The following is a 22867-nucleotide window of genomic DNA, read 5'->3' on the forward strand; positions in this document are numbered from 1 at the left end:
GGCGAAGGTTAGCAACTGCAGACGTCTTCCAACTGCGGAATGCGGCCAGACTACTGCATTCACACGGAACGCTGCGTGTTCGTAGACTAGCAGGTAGCAACATAATGGGCAGTCCTGCAAGCAGTGTTGCCAACTCTAAAAAACCCGAGTCGCTAGATTCAATATCAAAAGTCGCTAGAAAGTCGCTAAAACTGATTTTACTAGGGGTGTACTGAAAATATACATACCGGTATGTGAGCTATTCATCGTCGTCACTCAGAAGATCGAATAACTCATCTGTTTCATGCCCTGACAGAACTGTAGTTGATGTAGAGGGTTCAACGTCGTTCAAAAGATGATGTTGCAGTTCGACTGGTTTTGACGCAAAAGAGTAACTTCTGTTCGTTCCAATATGCTCCAATATGTCTGACGGTATGTCAAAAGATGCACAATCTTTATTTTGTTTCTTCAGCTAGTCTCTCAGTATGATCAAAGCATTAATTGTCTTTAACGATAATCTATTACGTTGTTTAGTTTTTATAATGTTCTTAGAACTGAATATTTTTTCCACTTCTGCATTTGAATTCGGTAGGCATAGAACAGTCATTGTTAGCTGTGAAATCAAAGAAAACGGATTCTCCCCTGCGGCATTTTTATACTGCAAAACCTCACTCCAAAATCGAAAAGTGTTAGTGGTGTTATTCCACCTAATGAAGTTGATATTATGCCTTTCTTGCAGCATACCGTCTATGAAATCGCCATTAAAACCCAATTCTTAGGCTACATCCTCTACAGCATTATTTTTATTCACTTTTAGTGTTTCTTCAACATTCAGCATTGACATTTTTTTCAGGATCGTAACGTTACTTGGCAGTCTTTGTTGAATTTCTTTTATGAGTTTCAGACTAAACTGAATGCATCTCTTCTTCAAACAAACTTTATTTTCATCAGACAAACTTGACTCAGACAATGTCTGTTCAAACATAAAGCCAAGGTTCGGATTTGCATACATATATGCCGGCCGGAGTGGCCGTGCGGTTCTAGGCGCTACAGTCTGGAGCCGAGCGACCGCTACGGTCGCAGGTTCGAATCCTGCCTCGGGCATGGATGTGTGTGCTGTCCTTAGGTTAGTTAGGTTTAATTAGTTCTAAGTTCTAGGCGACTGATGACCTCAGAAGTTAAGTCGCATAGTGCTCAGAGCCATTTGCATACATATATTCGCTTGGAACTGGTTTTGTCAACAAATCAACAGTTGGAAAAACTATGTTTTGTCCGAGTGACTGCATGAGAAATACAAGTGTATCTCGTAATTTAGTGGGGTCATTGTCGTCTCCTACAGAAGCTTTTATCGCTATTTGCACGTCTTTTAAAGCATGTTTAAGATAAAACATGTAAAGGTGATTTGAGTCATCACAATAAATCTTGTACAAAAGATAGGCAGTGTAACAATTGTCTTGAACCATGGCAAGTGAAAAATGTAGCTTTAGTTCTTCCCACTGCTCCAGAATTCTTTGTATTGCTCGTTCAATTGAAAGCAACGTGTTGCACAGACCTTCAAAATTTTTAGTGGCTGTTTTCCACAATTTATTGTCTCATAAACCGTTTTATATTCCTCTTGTCTTTTGGGTGAAATGGAGAACCAATTGTACGTTTCCCATACGAGAAGCTCTATGTTTCTAGGTATGGTATTCACTGAGGCGTGCAAAACTGCAAGCAGAAGAGAGTGACAAATGCAACGGATCAATGCCAAATGCTTCAAACCATATTCTCTCTTGAGTTGTTCGAAAAGCCCATTGTTTATTCCAACCATTGCAGAAGCATTATGTGTACCAATTTATACCATATTAGAGATTCGAAGTTTGAGATCTTTCAAAGAATTCACAAGAAAAGCAGCCAGATTTCTTGCATCTACAGTTTCTACTACAGCGAGTTTGAGAAATGCTGATCTAATGGTTTGGTTGTTTACACTATAGTACCGTATAACGATACCTAGCATTTTAGATATTGATACATCTGTGGATTCATCTATTAGTACACTGTATTTTTGGTTACCTATATCTTCAACCAATGATTGTGTAAAATATGGAGCCAAAACTTCAGTCATAATGTTAGTGCACTTAATACGATGTAATTGCATGTTTTTAGCGCCCTCATCATCGGAAAACACCTTCTTGCACAGTATTCCTAAATGATTTACAGCTAAAATAGAACAATGTTCACCAATAAATAAAGAAAGGGTGCCTTCCACTCTGCTTGCTATTTTAACTGTGGTTTTCGAAACAATTTTTACTGGTAAGGTGGTTTGTGTTTTTTTTTTTAAATCAATTTTTTTGTTTATGCTTAATTGTTTTCGAATGCTTTCTAATATCACACAATTCAGCATAAAACTCTGTTACACATACGTGACATCTTGCCTTCGATAAGTCTCCAACGACTGGTTTCAGCCACCCATTGAATTCAGGTTCTGCTTCCCATGCATCCCGTTATTTTTGAGCGTACTGCTTCTTCTTCTGCAGTAAATCCATTATGTAAGCCACCACAACATACGTTTCACCAATTTATAATCACTGAAAATACATTAAAACTCAGGCGAACTAGAGGTCATGAAACAATCTACTTACTTGGTAACTCAATATCAGTCCTATTGTTCATTGTTTAAAACGTAATAATTTCTGAGATACCCCCATCGAATTGTTCTTGCGTTACCACTGTGCATGTGGTAATAATTTGACTCCAAGTTAACATTTCGAAAAATTAGATGTTGCTGGACAGAAATGTATTTTATTATACTTAATATTACGTATGTTTTTTGTCAATTCGAAAAATAAAGGTTCAAAAGTTTAAGAATTATAGATCGATACTCTATCGACGATAACAGGCTAGTGGGTAATGAATAATGAATTGGTCTATAGTCAAGGTTTTCTTACTCTGTAGGCAATTCCCACATTCAGGTTTACTAAATGCTGAACAGAGCTACATAATCTGCCAAGAACTTAATTTAAGTTAGTAAATCTAGAACAATGTCTGCGTAGTACCCATTCGATAGTTAAAATCTTAGTTTTGTTAATGAAAATACTGGCCCAAAATAGTTTTGATTTGTGCTTCAAAAGTCGTCAGTACTCCAAAAGTCGCCAGATAAGTCGCTGAATAATTTTTGGCGCTAAAAAGTTTTTTTTGTCGCTAATATGAAGGCAAAAGTTGCCATTTCTAGCGACAAAGTCGCTAAATTGGCAACACTGCCTGTAAGCTGCCTCAGCCATAAGCCGACAACACAGGTCAGACTGAGACCACCGGCCGTTGGCCACCCAAAGCGTTCGCACGCTATCAGTTTCTTTAACAGTCAAACCGCACCTCAACACAGCCTTCTTGACTTCAGCGGTTCGCAGTAGTTTCTAATATATGATTTTTTTTCTGTCAAATCACGCTTCTAGGCCTGCTACAGTGGTGACTTACATTGTCACTATCGTGTTTCACTGAATTTGAGAAGCAAAAAATGCGAAGCCTACGTTTTTTTACGTTGTTGTTTTACGTCCTGTTGACAATGTGGTCATTTGAGACAGCTTAGTGCTAACTTATTGTAGCTTAACCTACAGACATCACTAACACCGATACCCAAGGGAGGACACGAACCCAGTCTTCGCGTACGCGCGGCTCATGACAACGGCTAAAGCTGTTCCGCTACAGCGACCTAGCACCATTGGGTTTTCAGATTCCTGTGAAATACTTATGAACTGGTGGCGAAATATATATTATCAATAAAATCATGATAGGATTCAGAAACAGGACGTAAACAATAAAAATTCATGAACTAGCAACAGGAGCTCATTTTTTCTTTAAATACAGTTATGACAGTTTAGCAAGCTCGAGAGCAGATTCTTCCTTCTACTCCAACAGTTTCCTTGGCTATTTGCAAACACCAGTTTGTTTCTTCAAGATTTGACTTCCGAAATAAGCAAATAATTTAGAGCAAAGCCACAACTCTTAAGTTCTAACACTGTTATGAAATTCATGCTTTTTTCAGATTGCGGTAGAAGCATACGCTTAGTACCTCAGAATAAATTATATTGATGAGGAAAAGCATCTTCCTCAGTCTTTGGCAGAGTTGCCCTCTGCACTTTGGAGAAAGAGAAATGAATCTGAGTTTTCTAGATTTCAGTATCTGTTTGAATCTGCTGATCGTAACATTTATATTCTTACTGTATGAGAGAATGGATTGTGAATTAATTCACAGACGTTATTTTCGTGTACATTATTACATTTGGCTAATTAATGTGTGTTCACATTCCTCGTCAAAAGTGAGAAGAAAGCCAAAATGGGGGAGAAGCGTTCATCCAGATCGAAAACGTGCAATTGCAGAATAAAAGGGATTGTCGTAAGGTTCTCACTATTTGCAGCTAATGAGAATATTTTCAAGTATTCCTTCGGTGTTCATCGCTTAATTATCAACGCCATCTCTTTGCAAATTGCCACTAGAAACAAAATCTTACATACGCACTGCAGGGAAAGTGCTAAAAAAGCGACACAGATCGCTCATGCCTCAGCGAATATTATCATTTTATTCGTAAGTATATTTGTTTCTTCTGTAGTTTATTCGCGAAATGGAAGAGGCTTCAAGGTCTCTTTTTGAATTGTTGCATCAAACTGCGTGCCATTGTTTACATCTTCGACTTCAAGTGAAACATACTATATAGGCCGACGTAATCAGCCCCTAAAGCAGTCGGAAAAAAAAGATCGGTCACGCACTATGGGCGGGGGGACAATTGCCCCCCCTCCCCCCACCCTCTATCAGCCCTTGGCTTTGCCCGCCAAGGCGTCGCGCGGGAACCACTTGGCGTTGCGCTAGTGCACTGCGCAGTGATTATGCTGACAGGAGCCGATGTCGTTGCGTCCTGCATTTTATCTGCCAGCTCCGCTACTATGACCATGGAGGTGTCACTGCTTTGATAGGCGGTAGCAAACGACTGCTCCATATTGTGTGCAGTAAGCTGTCCGGAACGGTTCCCAAGTCTCCTTTGCTTCTGAGGTGCCGCAAGTACTGCGAGTACTTTCTGTCCTCAGTATCTTCCTGAGTGAGAACTTGACAGATTCGCTCTTCCTGAGACGCTGATATTCGCCAGATCAGTGCTGCTTTAAGCCTGTCATAGGAGTTAGCCTCTGGTGGCGAGCTAATTATGTCTTGCACTTCCGTGATGTACTGATGATCTAATTGGCTTATTACCAGTGTAAACTTGGTAGCGTCTGCCAAAATTCCAGAATAGAAAATACTGACCACCACCCTCGCAAACCACAAAGCTGGATTGTGTGGCTAGAAAGCTGGTAGTTTTATAGCCAATGGTGACATGGTGGGGTTTGCGTCGGTCATGTTGCAAATCTGTTCTGTAAGCACTCATTAATCCAATGATACAATACAGGTAAATGACGTCGAGATCACCACTTTGTCGGCACAATCTGGGCAAACTGTAGTTCGACCATTAGAACCTGCATGTACTTAATACAATGGAACCAAACTACACAAAAACTCCCTCAAACAATGTTAACGTTAGCTTTATGGATAATAGCCACAGGATACAGCGAAAATTACACAGCTTCTTCGAGCGTTCTGAGTTTGGAATTGAAAATAACTCAACATGCAGGGATCAAAACATCAAAGTTGTCTCATAACTACGCACGAACTAACTACCAGCATGGAAGATTTTTAAAAAAATTGAAAAGCATAATCAGAGAATAAAAAAAATACAAAAAAATTGTGTGAAATATTTGATCAAATCGGAGAGTATTCACACTGTCCGTCACGTTATCTCACATCAATTCACTTTGTCCAGTACCATGATACAAAGTGTCAGAGTGTAGTATCGGAATTGACGAACTAACAGCGATAAACTTCATTAATGGCCTAATAACAAGGGTTCTTGATTATTTTTCTGTGGTAAATTGCTAAGAAATGAAACATTTCAGAATATCGACATACATTTACTAGCGAAAATATATACAGGCAAGCGATATACACTCCTGGAAATGGAAAAAAGAACACATTGACACCGGTGTGTCAGACCCACCATACTTGCTCCGGACACTGCGAGAGGGCTGTACAAGCAATGATCACACGCACGGCACAGCGGACACACCAGGAACCGCGGTGTTGGCCGTCGAATGGCGCTAGCTGCGCAGCATTTGTGCACCGCCGCCGTCAGTGTCAGCCAGTTTGCCGTGGCATACGGAGCTCCATCGCAGTCTTTAACACTGGTAGCATGCCGCGACAGCGTGGACGTGAACCGTATGTGCAGTTGACGGACTTTGAGCGAGGGCGTATAGTGAGCATGCGGGAGGCCGGGTGGACGTACCGCCGAATTGCTCAACACGTGGGGCGTGAGGTCTCCACAGTACATCGATGTTGTCGCCAGTGGTCGGCGGAAGGTGCACGTGCCCGTCGACCTGGGACCGGACCGCAGCGACGCACGGATGCACGCCAAGACCGTAGGATCCTACGCAGTGCTGTAGGGGACCGCACCGCCACTTCCCAGCAAATTAGGGACACTGTTGCTCCTGGGGTATCGGCGAGGACCATTCGCAACCGTCTCCATGAAGCTGGGCTACGGTCCCGCACACCGTTAGGCCGTCTTCCGCTCACGCCCCAACATCGTGCAGCCCGCCTCCATTGGCTATATCCTTCTCTATTTCATATAGACCAAGTACAGGGCCTGTCGTCAGAGCTTTTCGCAGCACATCGAAAGAATTTTGTTGAGCACCACCCCAGATAAATTTACCATCAGCTTTTAATAACTGTTGGAGTGGCCTGGCTTTGATACAAAAGTCTTTGGTAACACGACGGTAATAAGAATATAATCCGAGGAAGCTTCTCACATCTCTAATACTTTTAGGAATGGGAAATTCCGTTACAGATCTTACCTTTTCTGGGTCTAGCCGCAGACCTTCGTTTGACACAAGGTGTCCAAGTATTTTGATTTCTTTTACTCCAAAGAGACCCTTTCTTGGGTTATGTTTCAATCTGCCGTGTTGGAGACACTAAAGAACGGCCCTCAGTCTTTTTATATGTTCATCAAATGTCTCTGAGACCACTATAATGTCATATAAATAACAAAGACACATCGTCCACTTCAGGTGATGTAGAAGATTATCCATCATCCATTCAAAAGTTGCTGGTGCATTACACAAACCAGACGGAATTACCTTAAATTTATACAGGTCGTCAGGGGTGATGAATACAGTTTTCTCACGATTAGCCTCACTACTTCGATTTACCAGTATCCCGAGTATATGTCCATGGTTGAGAAAAACGTAGCCCCCTTCAGAGAATCTAGTGTATCATCAATTCGTGGAAGAGGGTAAACGTCCCTTTTAGTTATCTTATTAAGCTTCTTGCAATCAACACAAAAGCACCAACTGCCATCCTTTTCCCTGACGAGGACCACTGGTGACGACCATGGGCTCTGCGAAGGCTGAATGATGTTTTTCTTCATCATTTTCTCTATCTCGTCACGAATTATTCGTCGTTCCATTGCTGCCACACGGTATGCTCTCTGGCTTAATGGTTGATGGTCCCCAGTGCTAATTCAGTGCTTCACCGTCGATTTGTCTAATTTGCTCTTTACCTTTGAAGCATTCAGAGAACTCTTGAAGAATGGCAAGTAGCTTCTTCTGTTGTTCCTTAGTGAGATTTGGTGATCGTCGGGCTAGATCTTATCTCGTAGTGGTAGCGCTAATTTCGCCCACAGACTCGGCATGGGGGGTTTCTATGACGCTCAGCTGTTCTTCAATTGGAAGGATCCGCGGTTCCTGGCGATAGTTAACTATCCACAATTCACAGAATCCGTTCTTAAACGAAACGACAGAGGTTGGGAAGACCAAGTTATTCTTCAGTGATATGCTTCTCTTACATTCCACTACAAGATCCACGAGTTGATGCATGGCATGACATGTGGCAGATACCTTTCTAGCGCTGACTGCAGAAATGATCATTTCATCCAGCACACATAGTCTCCACACATTTGTATGCGCATCTTCCTACCCACAGTATCTCATCTCATCTAGCATAATCTTCGAGCGACCACAATCTATAATTGCCTTTCAAAAAGTCCCATCCGAGAATTATGTCATGACTACACTCCTGTAAGACGATGAATTCTAAGGGCTGTGAATCGCCATTTACACCCACACGAATGGTACATCTTCCTGTCGGTCTTACGTATTTCCCATTAGCCACCTTCAGCAGCAGCCTCCGCCCAGAACAAAATTGGTTCAAATGGCTCTGAGCACAATGCGACTTAACTGCTGAGGTCATCAGTCCCCTAGAACTTAGAACTACTTAAACCCAACTAACCTAAGGACATCACACACATCCATGCCCGAGGCAGGATTCGAACCTGCGACCGTAGCGGTCGCGCGGTTCCAGACTGTAGCGCCTAGAACCGCTCGGCCACTCCGGCCGGCTGCCAGAACACATACAGTACATACACAGCTACAGAACATTCCAGTACAATGACGCTTGGCATCTGTGGATACTTCTAGAATGTACTCGAACCGAATATAGAAATTGAAATTGTACATTCCAGGTGAGGTTTGAACTCACGACTCTCCATACAACAGTTTAGTATTATAACCACTACACCACAGTGCTACTCAGCTTCTTTTGCGACATTATGTACATTTCAGAATATCGACTTATATTTGCTAGCGAAACTATATACAGGCAAACAATATTTGTGAGGAACAAAAAAGAGCCTAACTGCATAAAGAACTCTATTTTTCTACGTCATTTTTCATTTAAAACATTATTTAATGAAAACTGCTCCTTCAATTTATGTTTTTCTTTATATATGTACAGTGTGACGTCACCTTTGGTTTATTATCGTAAAACCTAAATAATTATTCGCTTTCAAGCATCTGACCTTGCTTGTGGAAGAACACTCAATGGAAAAAATATCCAAATCGCCTTGAAACATTTACCATTTGCTATGAAAACAAAGCACAATTATAAAATGAAAATTACGAAGATAGAAAAGCAGGAAAACACTTCTATACCACGTGTGTGCGCGGCGCAAATAGCTTAACTTCCTTGAATACCGCTATATGAAATGCACTGTGGAATGTTTTGACGTAATGTGAAAGGACAGGACGGTCAGTGTGAATTGGGCTTAATAAATGTTTGTTATTAAGAGATATACGAGCACCAACAGTTTGAAAGCTATAACAGCCAATTTATCTGAACTGGCCATCATCTCACGTTACATCCTGTCCTGTCAAAACATCTGCAATGCATTTCAAATGGCAGCATCCACACACGCCATCACATCCCATCACATCATGTCACGGCATCAACAAGGTTTCTCTGCAGGAGAGTTTAGACAGCTGACATCTGTCTGATGTTGCCCTCTACCAGATTTATGAAGTAGATTTTTAGAAGTACTTGTATCATATGTAATATTTTACAATAAAATGGATTGCAACATAGCTGCCTCTTGAAGTGACATAAATACAATGGGTAGAATCAGATTGATTAGAAGGTGGAATTTATTTGTATGCTGTCAGGCATTTTCAGTGTTTTGTTTTGCACTTTTGTCTCCCTTCTCTAATATACATGTTATCCCTGCGAGCTGTAAACCATTTGATTCCAATAAATGCAATTTTTGTACTAATGTGGACTCCAGCATCCACAAAAATAAGCGAGTCTACTGGCATGGGGTACAACCCCTTGGCTTTGACCAATGACGTCTCAGGTTAGTCATAGATATTAATGTCTTTACTTTCAGCCATAGATAGTAAAACAGTTGTGTGCTGTGGATAAGCGCTATCATTGCACATTACAATAATTGAATGTAATTTTAAAAGAGATCGCTACATATTGCCTAAAATATTTATTGTGTGTATTGATTTAAATAATTTGTTGTTTGCAATTCATTCGGTACTTAATTTCATTGGCTGGCCGTGGTGGTCTAGTGGTTCTAGGCGCTCAGTCCGGAGCTGCGCGACTGCTATAGTCGCAGGTTCGAATCCTGCCTCGGGCATGGATGTGTGTAATGTCCTTAGGTTAGTCAGGTTTAAGTAGTTCTAAGTTCTAGGGGACTGATGACGATAGATGTTAAGTCCCATAGTGCTCAGAGCCATTTGAACCATTTGAACTTCATTTCATTCTTATTGATATTGAGGTAATTTGGACTAATAGTTTTTTATTTTAGGGCAATATTTAGTTTTTAATTTTCGTTTGTTGGTATAGATTTATCTATTCCGATGAATCTGGATGATTTGAAAGAGGCTATGGACGTAGACATGTTGGCTACGATTCGATTTTTACAAATGTGTGATCTCGTTGCTGATTATGTTCGATGTCGTGAGTCCGGCGACCATACGCACCTCACAAGTGAATCTCCTCGCCGTACTCACGACTTATTCGTATGGCGCTGCAGCAAAGATCGGTTGTGGCGGTCCATTAGACGAGGAACATGGTTCGAAAACTCTAAGCTCGTCTTGAGAGACATTATAAAAATTACGTACTGTTGGTGTTTGAGATATCCTGTGTGCTGTGTGGCTGTGCGTGCATGAATGTCATGTGAGTGAGTGTGCAGTTGTAGATTGGTACTCTTTTTGTAATAATAATAATAATAATAATAATAATAATAATAATAATTTTATTGTCATTCGGCCATTACAGCAATAGACAACGTCATATACATACTAAAATACAATTAATAGTTTGAAAGAAACAACAGGTTTCTTGTTAAAATTATAGTATATTACAGTTGATAAATTCTCTTATGTCATAGAATGGGTGGAGGACTAGCCAGTCATGAATTGTTTGTTTGAATAATTGTTCAGGTAATTCTTGAACAGATTGAGGAAGATTATTAAATAATTTGTACCCCATGATTTCGTAGCTGTTGAGTGACTTTGACAATCTGTGGTAAGGAATATAGAGGCACCTATTCCTTCTTGTATTGTGGCTGTGTACATTTTCTCTGGTTTTTGTTTCTGGTAATTTCTTCTTCGTATAAATTAGAACATAGTATATGTACAAGTTTATAACAGTCATGATTTTCTGTTCACAGAACAATGGTTTACAGTGTGCCTTATATGCAGAACCAGTAATTATCCTAATAGCTTTTTTTTGCAGTATTAATATGTCATGTACACAGCTAGAGTTCCCCCACAAAATAATTCCATATGTTATTATACTTTGAAAGAATGAAAAATAGGATATTCTAACATATTTTTCAGGAACACAGTCCATAAGTCGCCTTAACAGGTAAATAACTCTTGACAATTTACCACTAATATATTGTACGTGTTGACCCCAAGATAATTTATCATCAATGTATACCCCCAAAAATTTGACATCACTTGGATCATCTGACAGAAGCTTGTCTCTAAGACTACAGACCATCTGCTGTGTTTTGTTTTCATTCAGCAGGAATCCATTTGCCTTGAACCAATAGGATGCTTGGTCAATTGTCTTTTCTGCACAAGTTTTAAGGCTATTGAAATCCTTACTAGCATGAAGAAATGTTGTATCATCTGCATACAACACAGTGGTGGACTTAATAAATGACGGCAGATCATTTATCATTATCAGGAACAAAAAGGGGCCCAGCACAGATCCCTGCGGAACACCTACCTTGACTTGCTCTATATTCGACATTTCTCTCCCTACACAAACAACTTGCTTACGATTCTGAAGATATGATTTTATTAATTTAAGGCTGTTATGTCTAATGCCATAGAATTCCAGTTTTTCTAGGAGTGGCTTATGCTTTACACAGTCAAAAGCTTTGCTTAGATCACAAAATGTGAGTTGAGCATAGCCCTTATCCTCAAACACTTGATGTAAGTATTTGACTACAAAGTCTATAGCATCCACAGTAGACAACTTTTTCCTGAAACCATACTGAGATTCACTAATTATTCCTAATTTTTCAAAATAGACAGATAGCTGTTGGTAAATTATACATTCCAGTATTTTAGAAAAAGCTGGGACTATGGAGATTGGTCTGTAACTGGAAGGTGAGTCCATATCTCCCTTTTTATATATTGGAATTACCCTAGCCACTTTGAGTTCTTCGGGAAAATATCCTTCAGATATGCATTTATTTATACAGAATGTTAAGGGGTACACAATATAGTCTATTACTTTCTTTAGTAAATTACAGGATATGTCATATATATCTACACTGTCTGAAGATTTCATCCGTTTTACAATGCTTAGGACATGACTAGGTGAGACCTCGGAGAACATAAACGTACCTGTGTCTGTTGGTGTTCTGCAAACATTTTTAGAAAGTAACTCTGATGAACTGATATCAGGTTTGATTATAGTATTTCCTACATTTTCAACAGATTTAATAAAGAAATCATTGAATTTTTGGGGACTTATATTAATTTTTTTGCTTCTCACATCTTTAGCAACAACATTTATTAATTTCCATGCAGCTTTGCACTTATTTGTGGAATTATCAATGGTATTGAAATTATGTGCTTTTTTGGCTTCCACGATGGCTTTTTTATACTCATTCCTGCATTTTATATAGGCTAATCTGGCATGTTCTGTTTTCTGATTGCTACATATATTGTGCAACACCATAACTTGGTTTTTCATATTTGATAATTGTTTAGTGAACCATGAATTTTGTCTGTTTGTAGCCCTGTTTGTAAAGCCATTGTCAGTTAATTTGCATTTCTTTATGGGGATGTTGTCATTAAATTGTGTCAGAAATGTTTTAAAAAATCTCTCAAATAATAGTTTCCCTGACAAATCAGCACTAAGACTATTATAACTTGTGTCACCATGACATTGGTTGAACCAGTCTCTATCAGCAAGGGACTTACAGAGCTGAACAATTTTGTCATCTGTGACAGGCCTGGTGATTATAACTTTTGGGACAGGCTTAGGAATATTACTATTATCAATACAGAACCTACTTGTATAGTTTAAAGATACAGAGTCATGATCTGAAAATGGAAACGCTGTAACAGCACATGTTTCTTCTGTAGTTTTAAAGTTGACAAAAATATTGTCAAGACATGCTTTATCTCTTGTGGGCCTGTTATTGATTGAGTGCAAATTGCACTGTCTTAGAAGGTTTTTCAACTCAGTCACAGTACGTTTGTGTGTTGTTATATCAAAATCTGCATTCAGATCTCCACCAATTACTATGTCATAATGCAACCATCTGGTCCCTCTTAGTACATCTAACAGCATGTCCAATTTTTCTAGAAATACATTGATGATACCCTTAGGTGACCTGTAAAGGGATACTATTACTAACTTAAGACTGTTCATAACTATACCAGTGGCTTCAAAGTTCTGTTCCTCACATAAATAATCTAGGTCCAACTTAACAATGGAGCAGCTGAATGACTGATTAATATATATTGCCACACCACCTCTTATATGCAGTTTTCTACAGTAGCTATTTGCTACATTATAGTTATCAAGTTTGACAACTGGAAGTACACTCTCAGTAACCCAATGTTCACTCAGACAGAAAATATCAAATTTGTTATCTAGTCCAAAACTGTTTACAATAAATTCTTTATCTATTAGTCCTTGAACATTCATATAGCAAATTTTAAGATCATAATTGTTGTTTATTTTAGATTGAACGTTTTGGTGAGGTGTTATGAAATTTGTTACACTACTTATCTCGTGGGCTTCTTCATTTTGCTGCCTTCCACTAAAAAATCATTTAGACAGACAGGAGGTGCTGTTTTCCGTCTACCCGTAACACTTGATGCTGCTTCTCCTGCTGCAATTCTCATTTCTCCTTTTAGAGGCACTATAGTTACTGTTGCTGGTGAAACTTCTGCTGTTGATGCTACTGTTACTTCCTTTTCCACTGCTGCTACTGATAATGCCACTGGTGACTGTGACGCTTTACATGTTTGCACAGTTGTAATTTTTTCATCGTAGGGTTTATCTGCAGATGTTTCTTCCTCATATGCTGTTGGTGCACTTTTCTTTTCTGTTGTCATTGGCAGAAAACCTGTTGCAGGTAGTGCTATTTTTACATAGGCATCCACTCCTGCTGTCTTTATCACCTGGAGAATTTCTTTGGCCAGCACTTTCTTGCCTAGGTTGTTCCTGTGCAGTCCATGTCTAGTAAAATGCTCTCTTACTGAACTCGTTGCTTCAATGAAAGTTGTGTGCACAAAACCACTACAAATCTTCCTGAATTTCCGATTTGTCGCGATGATTTCTTTGTTTACACACGAGTCTTCCGTTAAGTCGTGTCTGTAGGGAATGTTTACAACAAATACCTTCGCCTGTGAAATTTTTCCTAGCGATTCTTTCAGTGTTCTTACAGCAAGGCTGCTTTCATTTTTATAGACATCGTTTCCCCCTCCGATTATGACACAGTTGACGTCGCTTTTCACGGAACTTTCACAGTTTTTCAGCACTTCTCGTAGAGGAGCACCTGGTTTCGAAATTCCAATCACTTTATATTCGGACTGCATATCAGACATGATTGTAGCCAGTCCCTTGCCATGACTCGTCGATAATATGTATATTTCTTCCTTCTTCTTCTCTGTTTCCTTTTTTGTCTCGTGTTCAGTTTTATTACAAGTTGCTCTCACACGATTTTTTCGTTTGGACGTTTGTGGGGAATACATAAAGTATAGGGGGCCGTTGGGGCCGCAATTGGTAAACGGTCCATTTTAACACAGGTAATGTATCACCAAGCAAATACCGTCCGCACTGGCGGAATGTTACATTATACCACGTACTTATATGTTTGCGACTATTACAGCGCCATCTATCACAAAGCGAAAAAAGTGGTCCAACTAAAACATTCATATTTCTTTACGTACTACACGAATATGTAATAAAAGATGGGGGTTCCTATTATAAAAAAACGCAGTTGGTATCCGTTTGACCCATGGCAGTGCCATCTAGCCGGCCAGCCATAGCGCCATCTGGTTTCCCCCTTCAAGCTAGACAAGTTTCGTTCTGTGTAGTTTTTTCGTTTGACGCTTATTTCGTGAGATATTTGGACCTGTCTTGATCAATGGACCAAAATATGGGGTACAAATATTATGTACGTAGAACATTCCGCCATCGGTAGTACTACTATCTACATAAGAAGAGACTATTAGCTATTAGTAGTAGCGGAGGTGAAAGAAACAAGATGCATATTTTTTTTTTTTTAGCAAGTTTCATTCCTTTTCCTGAGGGCAGAGGGCGGGCTGTTTTAAGGCTTACCTCAGTGCCCTTCATCAGCCAGAGGTTTACATCTTTATTTTATTTATTGTACATAAGTGATATTTTTGAATACATGCTATACATAATATTGTTTTTTTGTTCATTAACATATAAATAAGTGATTGATAACATTATAAATTAAAATAATTGAAATATAAGTAAAAATAGATAGGTGATGTATCATTGAGTAATGGTTTGCATTGTTTTTTGTTTTTTTCCCCTGCTATCTTGTGCAGGAGTGTTATGTATTGTGGTGCATAAAATTTTGTATCCTGTACTTCAGCTGGCCTACATAGTTCAACTGAACAAGAGGATACTAATGCTAACGAATATGAAGAAATCGACATACGCTAAACTTGTATCCCATACTACAATTAACCTATCCAGTTCGAATGAAGCTCGAGATACAACCCATATATATGTGACGTGGAGCATTCTGTGCTATCACTATTTCCATCCATTTGATACAAATACACGATATCCTTAAGGTCGAAATGCTACTGGCCTTGATATATGTCAACCATATTTTTTGTCTCTCATATTTCTTTGTTTCTGAACACTCTTCTCAGCTGTTACATACGTGTAATAAATGTTCTCTGGCAAATTCTGACGTCATTGGTCAAAGCCGACCAGTTTTATCCCTTTCTTGAGTCCTGAAATGAAATAAATACGGTGGGTAGAATCAGATTGATTAGAAGGTGGAATTTATTTGTATGCTGTCAGGCATTTTTAGTGTTGCATGAAGAAATGCACTGAAGGAGACCTTTACATGCTGCAAATTTTTTGTTTAAATATGTATTTGTGGCAGACATATTTATTGTTAAACAGCTCTCTGAACTGTGTATGAAACATGTTTGCAAGCATCAGTGGTCAATATTGATTTGGTTTCATTAGCAAACACCAGTACAAATAAGGTACTAGAACTACTAAAAACCAAATATAAAATGTAAAGAAAACTTATATATCTTGAAGGGAAAGGTATTGGGAGAGATATGACTGATGCACAAAAATTTGCACTGGAGTAGCAATAACCATAAACCAAATTTTCTCAGGATGTGATGGCAACTCATAACACTGTGTTCCTTTTAGTAATTCTGGCTGCAGTTTGATGTAACAAATGAAATAACTGTAACAAATGAAAAAATTGAGTCTTCCACTTTCCAAAATAAAGAATGCAGAATCCTCTTCCTTAAGCTCACTGCATAATGTGTAAAATTCCCCTTCTGTGCCACGTAATGACATTTTTTCGGTCTCGTGCACTTTCTTTGCTTTATTTTGCACTTTTGTCTCCCTTCTCTAATATACAAGCTATCCCTGCAAGCAGTAACCAATTGGTCCCAATAAATACAATTTTCATACAAACGTGGACTCCAGAATCCACGAAAATATGCTACTGCTTTGTGTATGTGCACTTCGCATATAAAACAGTTGAAAATCATCTTGCAAAGATCGCAATTCTCGCGAAAAGAACAGTTGAGGACAGCAATGCGAGATGAGATTATGTTACTTGGATTGACTTGATGTGCCACAATGTGACAGACAGTGTGAATACACCTTCACATGATGATGCAGTGACATGATGGTGCCATAAAGGTCAGTGTGAATTGACCTTATTGCCTTCGCTCCGACACTAATTCATTCATTTTTCTGAATCATGCATGCAAAGTTTTTCTTAGCTGAAACTATTTATCAGAAAGAAAACACTGATTCGACTCCGCCATTAACGCAAGTTCACATTGGCCATCACATCACATCACGTCTGTCCCATCAAAACATTCTATTATGCTTTTCAAATGGCGGAATCCCCACTCAGTGTCCAATCACGTCACATCACGCAACCATCAAGGTTTCCCTGGAGGGAATTTTTGACAGCTGACATCATCCATCTGTCGCTGTCATGCGACCCAAAAGCTGATTTGTTCCCAACACATGGCCATAGGCAGATCTCCATAGTTTGTTTCGTCGTGATTTTGGCGGTTGATATCAATTGTTTGTTGTTTGTTATTTGGTAGAATTTTTTCATTTCGTTATTTTTTGTTACAATTTATAATAAATGATGACCGATGAATTGAAGCAGTTTGACACCAATCTAAATTGTACAACACGAGTGTACTAGATTACTTACCCTCTGCTACATTTATAAAACGCATTTTTATAGTTATCAATAACATATTTAATATTTTACAATGAAATGGATTGCAACATAGCAGCGCCTTGAAGTGAAGTAAGTTCTGTAGGTAGAATCAGACTGATTAGTAGTTGTAATCTATTTGTACACCGTCAGGCATCCTTAGTGTTATGCAAAGAAATGTTATGAAACCTTTAGACACTGCAAGTTGTGTGTTTAAATATGTATTTGTGGCAAGCCTATTTATTGTTAAGTAGCTCTCTAAATTGTGTATGAAACAGTTTTCCAAGCATCAGTAGTCAATATTAGTGTGGTTTCATTACCTTACCCCAGTACAAATAAGATACCAGAACTACTAAAAACCAAATACAATTCGTAAAGACAACCTATATATCTTGAAGGGAAAGTTACTGAGGGAGATGTGACTAATGCACAAAAATTTGCACTGGACTAGCAAAAAAAAAAAAAAAAAAGTTCACCTTAAACCAAATTTTCACAGGATGTGATGGCAGCTCGCAACACTGTGTTCATTTTAGTAATTCTGGGCCCATTTTGTTGTAACAAATGAAAAAAAACTAATGCTTCTACTTTCAAAAATATAGAATGCACATAGCTCTTCCTCAACCTCCCTGTATAGTGTGTGAAATTCCACTTCTGTGTCACATAATGACATTTTTTCGGCTCCACACCCTTTTTTTTGTTGTTTTGCACTTTTGTCTCCCTTCTCTATCATACAAGCTATCCCTCAAGCTGTAAACCATTTGAGTCCAATAAATGTAATTTTCGTACAAATGTGGACTTCAGCATTCACACAGATAAGCTACCTTGTTACATATGAGCGTAAAAGCAAATGGAAATCATCTTACGAAGATAGCAATTCCCGCGAAGGAACAGTAAGAACAGCAATGCGAGTTGAGATCACGTGAGGTAAATTGACCTGACGTGTCGTGACATGACGGACAGTATGAATACACACACCTTGACGTGGCGGTCCCGTGACATGACGGTGCTGTGACGGTCAGTGTGAACTGGCCTTTATAAACGCAGAACAGACAAGGAAATGGGAAAGGTTGGCTTCATCAAAAGAAAGGCCACGTTTCTAAATCTGGGAGCGATCCTGAGTGCCTGGCATGAGAGACTGACATTAATAGCAGTCAGAAAATCCATTTCCGTGGCCACCTTGAGATGCAGTAGTCGAAAAATGTGGAACGAGTCAGTTAATTAACTATGGTTAATCGATAGATGAATGTCGTGGCAACTGAGGAGGTGGCAACACTGACATGTTGCTCTACATCGCAGAGATATATGATCTGTAATTCAGTGTTGCGAGTTTTGTGTATTGTTTGCGTTTGTTAGTATTTACTACCTAATAAAGATGCCTGTGAGTAATTTTAAGGAGCCATCAGAAGCTTTGAAAAATTGGATAAACGACAAATTGTCAAGCATTCTTGATTTTCCAGTGCCACAGGACTTAATACAGTGAGTAACTACAGTGTATTAAATTTCCACATATTATTTCATTTGTTGTTTCATCGTTAATAACGTAGATTCTTGTTTCTTGAGGGCACATTATTCTAAAATGGTTTTCAGTTAACATGACTGTGCGTCAGGCATTGCTGTCAACTCGTATATAAATCTTCTTTCTCCATCTTTTTTTTAACATTGTGGTTGTAAAGCAAATTGAAACTCTAATTATGTTATATTCGTGTATTCTGCTGTTGCCCTGTTCGTAAGGTAAACTCCGATTCCCCTCAGCGGCTGAAGTCTGCGAAATATGTATGCAGAGCTTTAAGAGAACGACCCGTGCAGCGTTCTTGGCACATTGGTTACAGGTTCGGTCATAATTAGTAATAACGCGCGCTGCGCGAATATCTCAAAAAATTTCATTGAAGATGTATGTCGCACCACAAGATATGTTTGACATTTTTGCCATTTCAGTAATTAGTGTTACTTGTCAATTAGTACCACAAGCAGTTTTTTTCCCCCCACTAAGTCAGACAACATGGAAATAAAAAACGTACACCGAAAATAGCCTATTATCTGTATGTTTGTTCACAGCTTCATTTGTTGCTGGTGTTCTAATCATCTTCAGTCAGAAGACAACTCTCCATGACCGAGCGAGGTGGCGCAGTGGTTAGCACACTGGACTCGCATTCGGGAGGACGACGGTTCAATCCCGTCTCCGGCCATCCTGATTTAGGTTTTCCGTGATTTCCCTAAATCGCTTCAGGCAAATGCCGGGATGGTTCCTTTGAAAGGGCACGGCCGATTTCCTTCCCCATCCTTCCCTCACCCGAGCTTGCGCTCCGTCTCTAATGACCTCGTTGTCGACGGGACGTTAAACACTAATATCCTCCTCCTCCTACAACTCTCCATGCTAGTTCATCCTGCAGAAGCCTTATCTAGCTGCAAAGGCTTATGTACATTCAGTAAGCTATTTGACTTTGACCCTTGTTGCTGTAGGATACCTTGTACTACTCCTAGTTATTCCCTTTCGTGTTTTACCTTCAGATGGAGCAAAAGAAAGACTATCTGCATGTGTTAGTATGAGCCCTGATTTCTCTTACTGTGTCTTCTTTGTCCATATGTGACATTTATGTTGCAGTAGGATCATTTTGCAGTCTTTCATAGATGCTGGTTCTCTAAAATTTCTCAATAAAGTTTCATGAAAGAACATCTTCTTCGCTCCAGTAATTCCCCTTTGAGTTCAAGAAGCACTTCTGTAATACTTGCATGTCAAGCAGCACAGCTCTGAATTACTTTGATGCCTTCCTTTAAACTGACTTAATGGAGATCATCCCAAACACTTGAGCACTACTCATGTGTTCTGTATTTGGTCTTCATTATAGATGAGCTACACTTATCTAACATTCTCTCAATAAACTGAAGTCAACCTTTTGCTTCCCTATTACTAACCTCACATATTTGTTCCATTTCATGTCACTTTGCAATTTTATGCCTGGGTATTTTGTTCCCTTTTGCCTGTTTCACTTGCTGTATTTTTATATATTTTCCTGTCATCAATTAAATTCATGTCTTGCATATTATCCAACGATTTCTCTTTGCTCAGTTATTTGTTTGCGGCTCCACTTACCCACTCTCAGAGGCACTCATTTGTCTTCTGTTGAGTTCCTGTCAATTGTTTGTCACTAGTTGCAGAATGCTTCCATTGTAACTCTTAAAAATCTCTTGTTTTGTTCAATTTATTCAGATTCGATCGTCTTTAGTTTCAACAGTTCTGCATTTTTTTTTCTCATTTTTGGTCAGCAGTTAATAATCTATAAATTATAATCAGAGTCCACATCTGCTTCTGGAAATGTTTGGAGTTTAAAATCTGGTTTCTAAATCTATCTGTTATCTTCTAGTAACTCCAGGCCTCTTCTACACAACTGTCTTTCATGATTCTTATAGCAAGTGTTAGTAGTGATAGAATTGTGCTCTGTGCAGAATTCTACTCAGCCACGTCCTCTTTCATTTTTTTCCTCCAGTCGATATTTTTTACTGTTTCCTTCTTTCCTTTATCATACTTTTTAAATGCATTTTCCCATCAGAATTAAGTTTTTATCTTCCTTATTGATCTAAACAATTTCTGTTAGCTCATCAACCAATGTTTCAATCTCTTAATCTTATTAAGAAGTACCATAGGTTTCATCCATTCATATTAAACAACAAGACAAATATAATGACAGAAAGAAGACAACAGCCCATACTTGAACCAGTCCAATTGGTTAATCAAAATATATTGCAACAGGGAGTCAGCAAAGATATTTTATTAGCGTAAACATGAATGTAAAAAATCATTCATGTTAATAAAAGGGGTCAACAAGAATGTCCTGTCACACTATAGTAAACAATCACAATGTAATGCTTTTACAAACGATTGGGCCAAGATCTAGAGCATGTGATGGTACATGTCTCCTCAACTTAACATGTCACTCATCAGGGTCAATTCTGTCTCAGTTTTCTAAATAAACTGAAGGGATGATGTTGAGACATGCATGTTCGTGGTTGTGGCGTCACTATGTTTTATTTTACAGTTTGAAATCCAGGAAGGAATAATGACAATATTTCAAAAAGGAAGAGTTGTAACAATGAAAATAATAAATTTTTGGCAATATAGCTAATGTAATTGGATAGACAAAAAATATACTTGTCAAAAATATACTCACCAAGTGGGGACAGGAAAACACACATTTAAAGAAAGGTTTTACGTATGCAAGCTTTCGGAACCACTGGCTCCTTCTTCCGGCAGAAGCAGAAGGATTTGAAGGGGAAGGGAGAGGGGTGAAGGAAAAGAACTAGAGAAGTTTAGGAAAAGGGGTAGAGTTCAGAAAAGTCGTCCAGAACCATGAGTCAGGGGAGACTTACCGGATGGGATGAGGAGAGACTGACTGTTGGGGGACTGCACTAGACAAGATTTGGAAACCTCAGAGCTGAAAGATAGGATAATATGCAAGACAGAGATTATTGCTAAAGGATGGATTCCTACTCTCCATTTAGTGGAGATGTTAAGTTGCAGACAGGCAGAACAAAGACTGCTAAGCAAGTAAGCTTTTGGCCAGAAGGCCTCTTTCTGAATTAGACAACACACACACGCACACTACCTCTGTCTCTGGCAGCCGAGGTCAGTCTCTTGACTGTGGTTTTATATTGAATATATTTGGTGCAGATGGCATAAATATAATCAGAAGATTGTACAGTAGAGACCAACTGAATGAGGTAGTGCGGTTGTTAGGCACAGAACTCATATTGTAGGATGGAGTTCGTACTGTTTAGCTACCCTATTTTAGGTTTTCCTAAATCATTTCAGGCAAATGCTAGGATGATTCCTTCAGCTAGGCCTTGGCCAAAAACCTGTCCTATTCTCATATAAATACATATTCTTTGTGTATTTTTATTGGAGCTATTTATTTTCATTGTATTATAGTGAAAAATCTCTTATTATTGTGAGATGATCCCTGGATAGTAAACAAAGGTGTGCAGTGACACAGCTCTTATACATCCCCTCCTGTCTGATAACGTCCAGTTATATGACTAGTTGGACAGGTCTGGTAATATCTTTTCTATTCAGGGTGACTAGGATGACAATTTGGGGTAGCCTATACCATTTTTATCCATTTGTAGTTTTGTTAAGGCAATGGCCTTGCCGCAGTGGATACACCGGTTCCTTGTTAAGGCAATGGCCTTGCCGCAGTGGATACACCGGTTCCCATCAGATCACTGAAGCTAAGCACTGTCGGGTGTGGCTGGCACTTGGATGGGTGACCATCTGGGTCACCATGCGCTGTTGCCATTTTTCGGGGTGCACTCAGCCTCGTGATGTCAATTGAGGACTTACTCGACCGAATAGTAGCGGCTCCTGTCAACGAAAACCATCATAACGGCCAGGAGAGCAGTGTGCTGAGCACATGCCCCTCCTATCTGCATCCTTAGCGGAGGATGACACAGTGGCCAGATTGTACCCCATCTCCCTCCCCTTTTTTGTCAGTTTCTTGATGGTGTGGACCTGTTATGTAATGCTACGGAATCTTGCCGTGTTTCTTCTGCACCTT

At 39.2% G+C, this 22867-nt stretch overlaps 1 protein-coding gene and 1 pseudogene across 1 annotated transcript in view; both read left to right on the forward strand.

The window, feature by feature from the left end:
- The first annotated feature begins 18421 nt into the window (after window positions 1–18421).
- The window catches only part of LOC126191062 (activating signal cointegrator 1), a 136647-nt gene continuing 132201 nt past the window's right edge, over window positions 18422–22867 (forward strand). Inside the window, exon 1 of the mRNA XM_049931779.1 lies at window positions 18422–18794. Coding sequence (XP_049787736.1) covers window positions 18691–18794 — 104 coding nt within the window. The 5' untranslated portion in view covers window positions 18422–18690. The remainder of the gene's footprint in view (window positions 18795–22867) is intronic.
- Window positions 22491–22608, forward strand: LOC126089521 (5S ribosomal RNA; annotated as a pseudogene).

This window comes from Schistocerca cancellata, chromosome 6 (genome assembly GCF_023864275.1).
Source record: "Schistocerca cancellata isolate TAMUIC-IGC-003103 chromosome 6, iqSchCanc2.1, whole genome shotgun sequence".
In the NCBI taxonomy this organism is placed as follows: domain Eukaryota; kingdom Metazoa; phylum Arthropoda; class Insecta; order Orthoptera; family Acrididae; genus Schistocerca; species Schistocerca cancellata.